The sequence below is a fragment of the Macrobrachium rosenbergii genome, chromosome 57, assembly GCF_040412425.1.
Source record: "Macrobrachium rosenbergii isolate ZJJX-2024 chromosome 57, ASM4041242v1, whole genome shotgun sequence".
NCBI lineage: Eukaryota > Metazoa > Arthropoda > Malacostraca > Decapoda > Palaemonidae > Macrobrachium > Macrobrachium rosenbergii.
Window position 1 is genome coordinate 15,775,395 of NC_089797.1, and position 12,402 is coordinate 15,787,796.

Consider the following 12,402-nt stretch of genomic DNA (forward strand, 5'->3'; position numbering starts at 1 on the left):
TCATGAGCGGAAATGTTGAATAAAACCTCCTTTCTGAGGCAAACCTCTTTGTTTGATACAATACTCCGGGAAGGACAAAAGATAATCTGGGTTATTTGCGTTTACACTTGAACAATTCATTCATGGTACGTCGTCCTTCGTTATATAAATACTGTAGTTTCCTACTTAAAGATAATGCAATAATGAAACCTCAATCCTAAATTTTATGAAATTAGAACAAATTTATCAATAACTGTGATACATAGTGATGTCTTTATTCACGAACAGGAATGGAATGGAAAATAAAATTTAGGCCAAAGGCCAAGCGCTGTGACCTATGAGATCGTTCGGCGCTGAAAGAGAAATTGAGAAAAAGGCTTTAAAGGTGTAACAGGAGGAAAACCTCGCAGTTGCACACTGAAACAATATTGTTGGTAGAGGGTGGAAAGTAAGACGGGATAAAATATGAACGGAGGTATAATAAAGGAATGACGGGTTGCAGCTAGGGGCCGAAGGGACACTGCAAAGAACCTGAAGTAATGCCAACAGTGCACCTCACTACCGCTCTGCGGAGTCCGTTCACGAATACAGCGCAAACAATTCACTCACAGAGGATCCCCCTTCCGCATTTTTATCTCCTCTGATTTCTGACCTAATTTTTAAGACGAAGCATCAATCTGCAAACAACGATACTCTGGCAGAAAGCTATATTACACGAGCTCTTCGGTTTCCTTTTTAAAATATACGTAATGAACCAGCAGAGTTCCATTTCTAAAAATGCCCACAGCCGAGCACACTTAATTTTCATTCAGTGATGCAACAACGGGTGTGTATTTGCATAGTTAATTTATCTCTGCGCCACTTCCAGCTATTTCTCAACTGCCTAGTCGGCTTGGTTTCTTCAGAGGAAAAATTACTCCACTGTATAACGTTATATATAACACACTGTAATTCATTCATATTGTTTGCTCCACCCTTTTCATTCTTAAAGTCATTAGTCAAATTAGTATATATTTTTTGTGTTGAGACGTGGAAGACTGAATAGAACAAGTTCAACACTCCAAAAATGGGGATTAATTTGTTCACTTTCAAGTTATGAGAAACTCGACTAATTAAAATAGAAAGTTAAGAGGATTCAGGAGACAGGTTATGCCAGGCCTTCACTTTCTGGAAGTGAATCGAATGAAAACTTGTCAAATCACCTGATCATCGTGGCCTTGACACTTACACTTTTCTACGAGCTGTAGATCGGGATTGTGGAGATGACAAGTAGTAAAAAAGTACCCATGGAATACTGACCAAATAATTACAAACAATAAGAAGAGAACTCTTGACACTGCAATGGAATTTAGATGAATCCAAGCTGGATGTAAGTTCTAGGTCATTTATTCAAAATAATCCTTTGATTATACTAATCTCTAACGAATTTAGTTTAAAAGACCAACTTTATATATGGAAACAATACAAGGACAGATGAGTTCCACTTAATTTAATGAAGTTGGTCTATCAAACTAATTTTGTTAGAGATTAGTAAAATCAAGGCACCCCAAACGTACACACACACAGCTTGTAAACCTACAAGAATCACAACGATTCACTTTGAAGGCCACAATACTGATAAATCCAAGTTCTGTAGGAATGCGATAAAGAATATGAACACTGGTCAGCAAGAATATGAACACAGCTTTCCTGTCCCATTCTAACATGCAACAGATCTGTACTTACAGCACCTCACAAGATTAGGTCATATTGACAGCGATCTTATAAAAAAAGAATAAAAGAGCAAGCTGGAATGCTGAAAATTCGAATCCTTGTCTGATAATAGGATAAGGTAAGAGAGTATGTGAAGGTAGCATTGATAAAAACTAGTAAAAAATGCGCCGAAATTTCTTCGACGCAATCGAGTTTTCTGTACAGCGTATAATGCTGTATGAGCCACGGCCCATGAAACTTTCAGCCACGGCCCGGTGGTGGCCTGTCCTATGGTGTTGCCAGACGCACGGTCATGGATAAATTTAACCTTTAATAAAATAAATAAACACTACTGAGGCAAGAGGTCTGCAATTTGGTATGTTTGATGATTGGAGGGTGGATGATCAACATACCAATTTGCAGCCCTCTAGCCTCAGTAGTTTTTAAGATCTGAGGGGAACAGAAAAATGATGACGGACAGACAAAGCCATCTCAATAGTTTTCTTTTACAGAAAACTAAAAATGAAGAAAGACAGGGTAGAGAGCCAAACCTGAGGAGCACCACTATATATAAAGAAAACAGATGAAGTGGAACACAGATTTAATAAAAAGAAAATTTAAACCTAATTTCGAGGACTGCTTGCGACGAAGTTTAAATATGACCCCCACCCCCCAAAACCCTGAGATGCGGTGCACTAATTAGTGCACCTTTGTCCAAGTTCTTGAAATGGCTGTAGTCCGTAAGGGCTTCCCACGTAATGACTGCCTTTGGGTTAAAGCTTTTTGTTCCATTTCCTTAAGCCTTTCATTGGTTAACTAGGAAATCAGCTAAATTTAAAACTGATCACCTAACCGAGAATACAAACAAGAAACGTCTAAACGGAAAACAAATATGAACAACGATCATACAGAAGAGGATCAAAAATATTCATAATATTTATTGCAATATTAAGAGTGTGAAGAGCATCAGATATCTAAATTCCATCACGTGGCTATTTTATATTCGCGTCCTCTTACAAATTCGTAAACAAACAATGACAGGATAACTGTGTCTCATGAGTCATCACCTAATACAATTTTCAAATAAATGAACTCCTATTTATAAAAACATATTACAAAGATTACTCATCACTGATAAAAGCTGGTCAGGTAGTGGCAGAAATAGAAACATATATGGATAATATATAGCAATAATGATTCTTCGCTTAAATGAAATATATACTGAAACAGTAATGTATGAAAGTTCGAATTTCCTGGTTTAATCTCAATTGTATTCACTAACCAAAATAGCCATAAATTCAGTATTTCCAGCTGGGAAAAGGAAATCCCATGTTGTTAGCGCACTGGAAAGTGTTACTGAAATGCAATAACGACAATAGCATCTAGAAGAAAAAGGATAAAAACAACAAAATCCATTTTCTTATTTCCTCCAACATTTTAAAACGTCTCGGGTGTCATTTCCAAGAACTGAAGTGAATCTGGCATGTCATCTGCATAACATAAACGGATGTGAAATGTTAAGATACACTTCTCTACCCACTGAAAAGGATATAAAATTTTAAAATACTTTGGTTGTTTATTAGAAAGTCATTCCTCTTACTAATATTTTCAGAATTTATTTTAAAACCGCGAATTTAAACATCAATGCACCGTTCAGAAATGAAATTACGCTCGATAACCAAAATATCCAGGAGAAATATAATGATAAATGCATGCCAATTATTTGATACATCAAGTGTTTTATGCAACATACAGAATTAATCGAAGTATGTTATATTTACTTATAATATGAATATATAGATAGTTCTCTGCTTTTCCAAAGCTATGACAAATCAACAAAGAAAAGGAATTTAAAAAAGTTTAAGTTTACACTAGATTCTTCCATATTTAAATTTTTATATATATATATATATATATATATATATATATATATATATATATATATATATATATTTATATATATTTTATTTATTTTATTTAAAAATATATATATATATATATATGTATATACATACATACATACAGGCTACATATATATTTATTATATATATATATATATATATATATATATATATATATATATATATATATATATATATATATTTAATTATGGATATATATCATATATATATTTAATTATGGAAGAATCTAGTGTATCTTATTTGAGTGATTTTGAACAGATCTGAGCAAATAAGATAACTTTGATAAACTCAGAAATACAAAGATTAAATCTAGCATTTGCAGTTAAATTTAATTTGATTTTGATTTCAGGAAAAATTTTACTTTTTTGAGTAAATAAAACTAACAGTCACTCTTTTGTTTAAAAGGGAGTTCGAAATGAATATCGGTAATAAATATAAACCTGTACAATAAAAATTATAAACTACCATTTAGTGACAGGACAAAGGAACGTTCTCTCTCTCTCTCTCTCTCTCTCTCTCTCTCTCTCTCTCTCTCTCTCTCTCTCTCTCTCTCACACACACACACGCACAAACTCACATGACCTAAAGTTATTTAACAAAGAAAAGGCCTCTTTTGTTTACTATTGTGAGGTTTAGGAAGAGGGAGAACAATGCCGCGGCTCCCAGAGTATTATTAAATTATTCAGAAAGTTGTTAGTCTTTTGTCTGCTGGTAAGGCATTTACATGGACCAATTTTTGTTATAAAAGGTAATAATTATTATGAAACACACTTTTACTGATAACAAATGTTTATGATTTAGGGGGATACTTCAAAGTAATTTAGCCATTTTAATGTTTGGTGAATGAAATAATTCAACACATTTTTTTTATATTTTCTTTCCTAGCGTGCTTTTGTGATTTTTATATGCGGGCATCACTAAGCCATCTTGTTTTTATCTTCGATAATTTATATTCTAAATTCTGTTTCAAAAGCTATCGTCAACTAGTTCTGCATACATTGTTATTCAAAACATGTATCTTTTCATTCAGACTGTCTAGTTTTACTAATAAATTCGTGTTTGATCTTCGAGATAACTAAACCCCTTTGAAAAAAAATAAGCAGAGACGTAAAAGATAACAAAGGCGAAAATAATAAATATACCCCTTAAATATGACAGAGGCGCAAACGAAAACAGAAATTAGTCGGAGACAATGAGGAATATGAGGCGGCGGTGGAGGCCTGTTTAAAACCGCACTACAATCTTTCTCAAACTTACAGATGCAAACAAGCAGAATTTTGCCTGAAACGCCATTTCTAGGCTCATCGAGACTGGAGAGAAAGATCGCCGTAGCCGGTACGGCGAATGGTAAAACAGGAAACTCGATAGTGAGGGAAGAAGAATAGGAAAATGCTGATGAAAAATTTCTTTCAATTCGTGCTGTCCTTATGCCATCACGGGTTCTTACTCTTCAGCAGGCCGTAAACGAAAAACAAGGAAAATTATTAATACACTCATTGATAAAACGCAGTGCAGGAATAAGTCGAAGAACTTGAGCTTATCCGTCAGACGACAACAGGACACTTTTTACTTTTAGCGGTGAAAAATGAAACACGTTGCTTTGTGTGGAAGGCCACACAAAAAATCCACAAAAAAGTGGTGACAAGACCATTTTTCCAGACTAGGCATCGTGGCTAATCACTAGTAGTGGGGAATAGAAAGTGTTATTACAAATGAGAGGCAGCACGCCAGATATTAAAAATGTCTCGTCTGGCACATAAAAGCAAATTCTGACGTCAAATGTTGACTGATACAGTGATAATGTTGAACTTCCTAAGCGAGAAACGTGTGTGTTATGTAAATAATAAACCCTGGAACAGTAATCCAATGTGTATGAAGATAATCATCTAGATTCTTACTAGATAAGAAGAGGATCATCTAGAGTCTTACTAGATAAGAAGAGGATCATCAGTAATCTTACTAGATTAAGAAAAGACATAAATCTCCAACAGATGGACGTTTTCTATTTTTAGTTTGTTTCATATCAGATATCTCTAGGGCCCGAAAATAAGAACGACAGTACCAACAATATAAATAGGCGACTTCACCTGGAAATATATAAAAAGGCAAAATTCTGACCATTGCGGCACCACTATCACCCACAGAGGAGCTACATATAAGGTACCGTATCTATTTGGACTCACAGGAGGCCTACTACTATACTCATTTCTGTAGGTTTTCCCCTCCCTACCTCAACAGCAGTGTTGCAACAGTCGATTCCTCTCTTTTTACGCTATCTGTGAATGAGTGAATCTAATTTTGTCTTGTTGTTTCACTGAGAGGGTGTTCACTAGGGGATTTGTCTTGTACTACTGATATTACGACTGTTCATAATCAATGTTTATAACTAAGCAGGGTTGGTTTGCTGCAGCCACAGTCATAACGAGAAGAATGAGAGGATGTGAGGTAATGAGATAAGAAGCTTGCATTTCCCAGTGGGGCGTAATGCACCGAAAGAACACGAAAAGAAAGAATGGGTAATAGCCTCGTTAATCCTCCTTCATACACAAAGAATGGACACGTAATTCTGCATGCCGTTTTCACAACCAATGTTACCTTCGGGTAAAGCTTATTAAAACGGAATCATTCTGTTTTAGCAGTGTTTCATTTTCTTGCTTTCAAGCAATGGCAATTAAATCTCTCTAGTGCCTAGCCTTAACAGGTCCCTTCTCAGAAATTCATCGATGGAGTACAAAACACGTCGGTAGTTCCAAAAGACTTATGATTCACAACAAACTGAATATAGCAAAAATTCTGTGAAACTTTTGCAATTTTTTTAACCAAGCAACTTTATAACAGTAACCCACTTATTTCACTGACTCGTAATCTTTCGCATTAGACTTTTAAGGCCAGTCTTAATGATTGTTATAAATAATCTTTGTTATAAATAACCATTGTTATAATTAACCCTTGTTACAAATAATCATTATTATTATAAATCGCAATGTAACATACTAAATACTACTGAGAACTACTCACTAATAATGGCAAACCCTTCGCTGCCACTCCTAGACATACTACAGGAATTATTATTATTATTATTATTATTATTATTATTATTATTATTATTATTATTATTATTATTCAGAGCTGCCGTTCGTTCTTCCCTTTCAGCAAATTATATCTGAACTCTGTATCTGTATATGGTCACTAGCTGAACAATAATTGGTAAGTTATAGTTATTTTTTATCATTACTATCGGGGTTTAACCATGCATTATTACTACTTTTTATCTCGTGTAGCTAAGTTTTGTGTGCTGTGCTGTATCTACCATGTCTATCTCTCTATATGGACATGAGCTGAAATAAAGGATATTATTATTATTATTATTATTATTATTATTATTATTATTATTATTATTATTATTATTATTATTATTATTTCAACGACGGGGCATTTGATATTAAAGCAATGCTTTATTTATCCCAAAATGTTGTTAATCTGAAACTGCAGCAGGACATCCAGTGGCCTTACTCATATCGGCATGAGTAAGTTTATTAACTCTGCTTTGAATAACTAACTGGTTTACGATCAGTTCATCCTCCGGTAAGTCATGTTTTGAATTTCAGTGTGAATGTTTGTGAATGGAGGGGGGGGGTTGTTTGTGGGAAAGCTACGTTACGAGTAAAAGTAGTGTTTAGAATAATCAATGAAATCCTTCCTATTCATCCAATGGGGAAGCTCGTTGGATGGCGTTGTTACTCTTTGTCAAACCCTTCACCACCCGTATTTCAGCCCACGACAGTCGACTAACTACTCGGTACATAATTCACGATCACCAGCCAAACAATGGTTGAAGGTAGCGTCGCTATTGTTTGGTCATTTTTCAGGCAAAATATTTATTACCCAAATTTGAAGCAAATTCGGAGGTAATTATGACTGGTGGTTGTTCACCCCCAAGGTGAGAGAAGATATTAAGGTAGGCTTACGGGCAAATTGTGTTATGGTTAGATACCAAACTATTTTGTCATCCAGCCATGGGTTTTTACATGGTCTGTCTTGTTTCATGATCCATTTGTTTTACTTTTAATATCATTTTGTCAAAAAATTCTCATTTTATTAAATAAATAGTATTATAATATGGGCTGTATGTAGGTATACTGCTTAATTTTTCATCGATACAGTAGTACAAGAACAGGCTGATAACTAAAGTAAGACTAATATCAACCGAATTACGGAACAATTCATTTAAATTTATTTCACCTCAGTCGATTAATTTTTATGTTTCCTTAGAAAATTTTAAATTTTTATGCTAAACTGTGTCCTGTCTCGAATGAAATACTGCATGATAATTATCTTCAATCACTCTTTTTTTTTTCAATAAAACATTCTCTATTCCTTCTACAGTATATGCGATATTTTTCAAATTAAATTAGGCTCTTGCTAAACACTAATCTTTTTGCTAGTTAAAAGATTAAATGATATAACACGGGTTACAAGAACAAAAGGCTTAAAAAGGATTTTCATGTACAACCAGATTCTCACATTCAAGAAGATGAATGTAACATTCAGTATTATCTTCTCAGCAGCAAATGCCAGAGATGTATACTTTAAACTTAGCAGATTCACAGATAATTGCGGAAATGCCTATCGACCAAATTTATCCTTTACTTCGTTGAAGAAAGTCAAGAAATGCCCTCCGTTCCTTAGATTTGCTACTGCATCTGTTTACCTCTACGTACACTTCTACTATGGTATCATTCAAATATTAAAAGAAATGATAGGAGACAAACTTCCTGGTTTAATACAAACCCCAGTATCAAAATTAGCCCAACCCCTCCTCAATAAAAAATTAGAATAAGCAAATAAAATAACTGGTAATAAAGAACTGTAATAAACCACCTAGTTTCAGCGTTAAGTTAAATCATACTATAATACTTAGAGTAAGGAAAGCAAGGTAATTTAAAACCTTTTAGTATTGCTACTACAGAATAATTCTGATTCTCAAAGGGATAACAACAGGAAACTGCTCAGTAATGGCGTTAAATTATGTACGTCCAAACTGGTTTCATTTTCATATCACTAAGGACCCGCGTGAATCTCAGAATTCCGTTTGTACTTACAGATGGTGTATACATTTCCTATTAGGTCTCTGAAGACAAGGGACAAGTATGCAACTTCCTTAGTACGCCTACATTACGTTGCTATGTTAGACACGTTCAACCCTTGTCCATTTTTTACTCCTTTTCTTTATATAATTTAACAGAAGCACTACAAATTCTCGTTTTTTATTTCTTTTCTGTGGGATAAAGACTCTTTCATTCGTTAGCTCTGTTGGTACTCCAGCCCCAATGCATGCCATGGTCCTTGGAACAAAACCCCTCTAAGTCTGTTGTCCCCGTTTTAGTTCAAATTGCCTTCATGACAGGACGGGCTCCAAGGCTGTAGGTTTCCGCACGTCTTTTTACCCTATCGATATCCCCTAAGGATACAACCTAAATCCACAAAGTTACCTGAACTTCTGGTGCCTGAAAGGTATTGGAAGTTCACACAAAGGATGCTACAGGGCACCCAAAAAAATATCTCCTAATAAGGCAAGGTACGGTATTGGTTTTCCACGAATATTATTGCACTGGCATGTTTTACGCAATACTTAATAGTTAAGTAGAATGTGAAGATTCTCTGTAGCACTTAATATTTCCACAAGAATTGAGAAGTTGGCTCAGCATTAAAATTCAACCGATTATATCATTGACCCCAAATAACTGAATATGGCAAGTAAGACTCGCTACTATCACAGTGAGAGTAACTAATGTTTTGCCCCGATAAGAGTCATCCCTGTGGTATCCTTTGGATAGCCATGGGGTACCTTGAGGTTCTCTGGGGTTACAAAGATGCAACCCCAGGTTTCACGCCGTCTCAATCTAGCCTTCAATTAGATCGCCGAAGACATCGCGTTAGCCATAATCACTGCATTTTTACAAGCATTTCATTCGTTTACGAAAAAACATCATTACTCATTAATTCCATTTTATTTTAATCTATGTCAATGGGCAAATGTGTTTGACACACGTTTAAATTATTTGTTGCGGCATCCGTAAAGAATCAAATGACTTATTTGATACTTTCTCAGACAGTTCATGCTAGAAAATGAGATAAAAATTACATTACAGCCATATAAACCTGGATACAGTAATTCATCATCTTTCTTTTAAAGTACAAAGAATTCTGCCATATGTTGGAAGAAAAACTCACCAGTTCTATTAGAATATTGTGCCTTGGTTTATTTTCAATTATTTTATAAGAAATAACACAACTAATCTTATATATATATATATATATATATATATATATATATATATATATATATAAATATATATATATATATATATATATATATATATATATATATATATATTTGTGTGCGTGTGAATGTAACTAAACTTGTATGTAAACTTGTGTTTTACACAAATCTGAACTGCTTGACTGATCTAGACAAAATTTTGCACGTGGCCCTCATTTGACCTAAGGAAGGTTTCTGAGCAGGTTTCAAACCAGTATCCACGCCCTCCGGGTTACTTTATTTACTGAGGGTTCCAGCAATGACCCAGCCATGGGATAAAATTTTGGACTGGTGTAAAACGTGGAGTGTCAGGAATATAGGTTCGTACACTTTCTTGTTCAGTGTCGGGTCAAATAACGCTACTAAACTTGTGGGCCACGTTTAGAAAAATTGTCCTGCATCTCATTTGAATTCCTTTGTTGTGTAAAGTATGTATTCTATCACTGAAAACGTTTTTCTTTCCTGTGATTAATAATTCTGTCTAGAATACATTGCTTTAAATAAACATGTTAATCAAAACCACACCACGTTACTTCCTTTCTAAGTAAATGATCGACTGTCATTCAGTTTTCCCAGGTAGAGCCGGTTTGGTCAGATAGTTATGAATAAATTTCAGTCATGACGACAGGGACTGACATAACAAACCCTACTATTCTTTAAACCCAAATTCCTAACCATTCCGCGAACTTCCGGAAGATTTCTCTCTACTATTTTCTTAGTTATGTGATCTGCTCTCATTTATCTAGGCCTCCTGAAATCCTCATATCTGACAGAAGGTAACCGCTAAGCTGAATAAAACATAAAAGTTCCGCTAAGTAAAACTTTAAATAATGACATCTGAAAGTTTCGTTGAATATAACGAAGTCTAGCTGCCTGCCGATGCTGACATTCCTTGGTTTAGAGTAGAGACTAGAATTGTTGTGATTGGCCTATGTGTGGTGGAAAACGACGAATCATTAATCTTACATCTTATTTTGGTCTTATTCTATAAAGTACGCGATTTTCTAAGCAGTGTTCTTGAATTTGATACCCTATAACGTAAGATATGGATGCTGGTAATTCAAATCAGTTTTTTATAAGGCCTCGGAAAAAATATGAAAATTACCCTTTCTTTCAAATTTGTTTGTAGGTAACGGATTTCAGTGAAACTATTTAGAAAAATCATTCACTTGACGGGAGGGGTATGTAGGAGGGGCGAGGAGAAGGTGGGAAGAGACTGGGTTACGAGAAGAGGGGCCGAATGGCACCTACCTGAAAACTCTGGAGATGAACTGTCGAAGCGACGACCTGCGATCGTTGTCCCGACCGAGATCTGACGGCAAATTCGGGAGGTGAATGTGCGGGTGGCGGTGGACAGGTGGAGAGCAGTCGACTTCCTCTGATATCTCCACTTTCCTCTCCGGCTTCTTCTCTCCACCACCGCCACCACCTTCCTTCCCATCTCCTCCTCCTCCTCCCTCCCGCTTCATGCAGGACGTCTCCTCATTCGTATCTCCCGCCACTGTTGCCCTCTCGAGTCAGAAAACTAAGAAGAAGATGCGCAAGCCGTTGCACCAGCCTACGCAAGATTACACCGATTGTTTTCTTCTCTTTGCCGTTAAAGTCATGAGTTATGATTGCGAGGATGCATTTCTTTTGAAGAACACGGGGCAGCACTACTTCATCAGAAAAAAGATCTCAAAGAGGCACTTCAGAATGGTGTAATCAAGACCTAAGTACCATTTTCTTCATTGAAGAACTATTCTTGGACCGATCGTGTCATAGAAGTTTTAACTGAATCGAAAAGACAGATTGACCTAAACGGGGAACCATTGGGCTAAAACTTTTTAGACATAGGGAGACTCTTCTCAAACATTTACTTAACTATTTTCAAATAGTAGAGCAAAGTGAGTCTGTAAGTCTTCAGTTCTGCTCTATCACATAGAGCTTAGCTTGCTTGTTCTATCTGTTTTCATTCTCGATATGTTTGAGATCAAGGATGTCGTTGACGTTGAAACCAAGAAGGTATTTTTCTGCTTTTATTTGGAGTACTGGATTCCGGTTGAAGGTATAATCAGAACACACGTACTGTTCCTCCGACTTGAATCTGAAATGACAGATATGAAAGCATTATCAATGTGATTAGTCCAGCAAATCATATGAAAGAAACAAGAACATTTTTGAAGCGTCAGAGCATTTATTCCGTCGCTGGACCTTGCTATTTTCAATCTAGTTTTCCTTACTGTTATTTACTGTTATAAATTAAGCTGGCGTTTTCCAGCTTCACGTAATCACCATCTTATTCACTGGAGTCTCAAACAAGATTCAGAAGTTAGTTTATCACTTCCCAAGTATGAGAAAGGGGAGTGTACTCAAACCAAGACTTTTTAGCAGGCCAGAGAGAGAGAGAGAGAGAGAGAGAGAGAGAGAGAGAGAGAGAGAGAGAGAGAGAGAGAGAGAGAGAGAGAGAGAGCATGCACATGAGTATAGTCAACAAACTGCAATTCT

General features: G+C 35.6%; 1 protein-coding gene across 1 annotated transcript in view; it reads right to left on the bottom strand.

Annotated features, from left to right (window-relative positions):
• The window catches only part of LOC136837027 (Kv channel-interacting protein 1-like), a 923,431-nt gene that overhangs the window by 750,973 nt on the left and 160,056 nt on the right, over positions 1-12,402 (bottom strand). The window contains exon 2 of the mRNA XM_067101571.1: positions 11,167-12,001. Within this exon, the coding sequence (XP_066957672.1) occupies positions 11,167-11,384 (218 nt within the window). The 5' untranslated portion in view covers positions 11,385-12,001. The remainder of the gene's footprint in view (positions 1-11,166; positions 12,002-12,402) is intronic.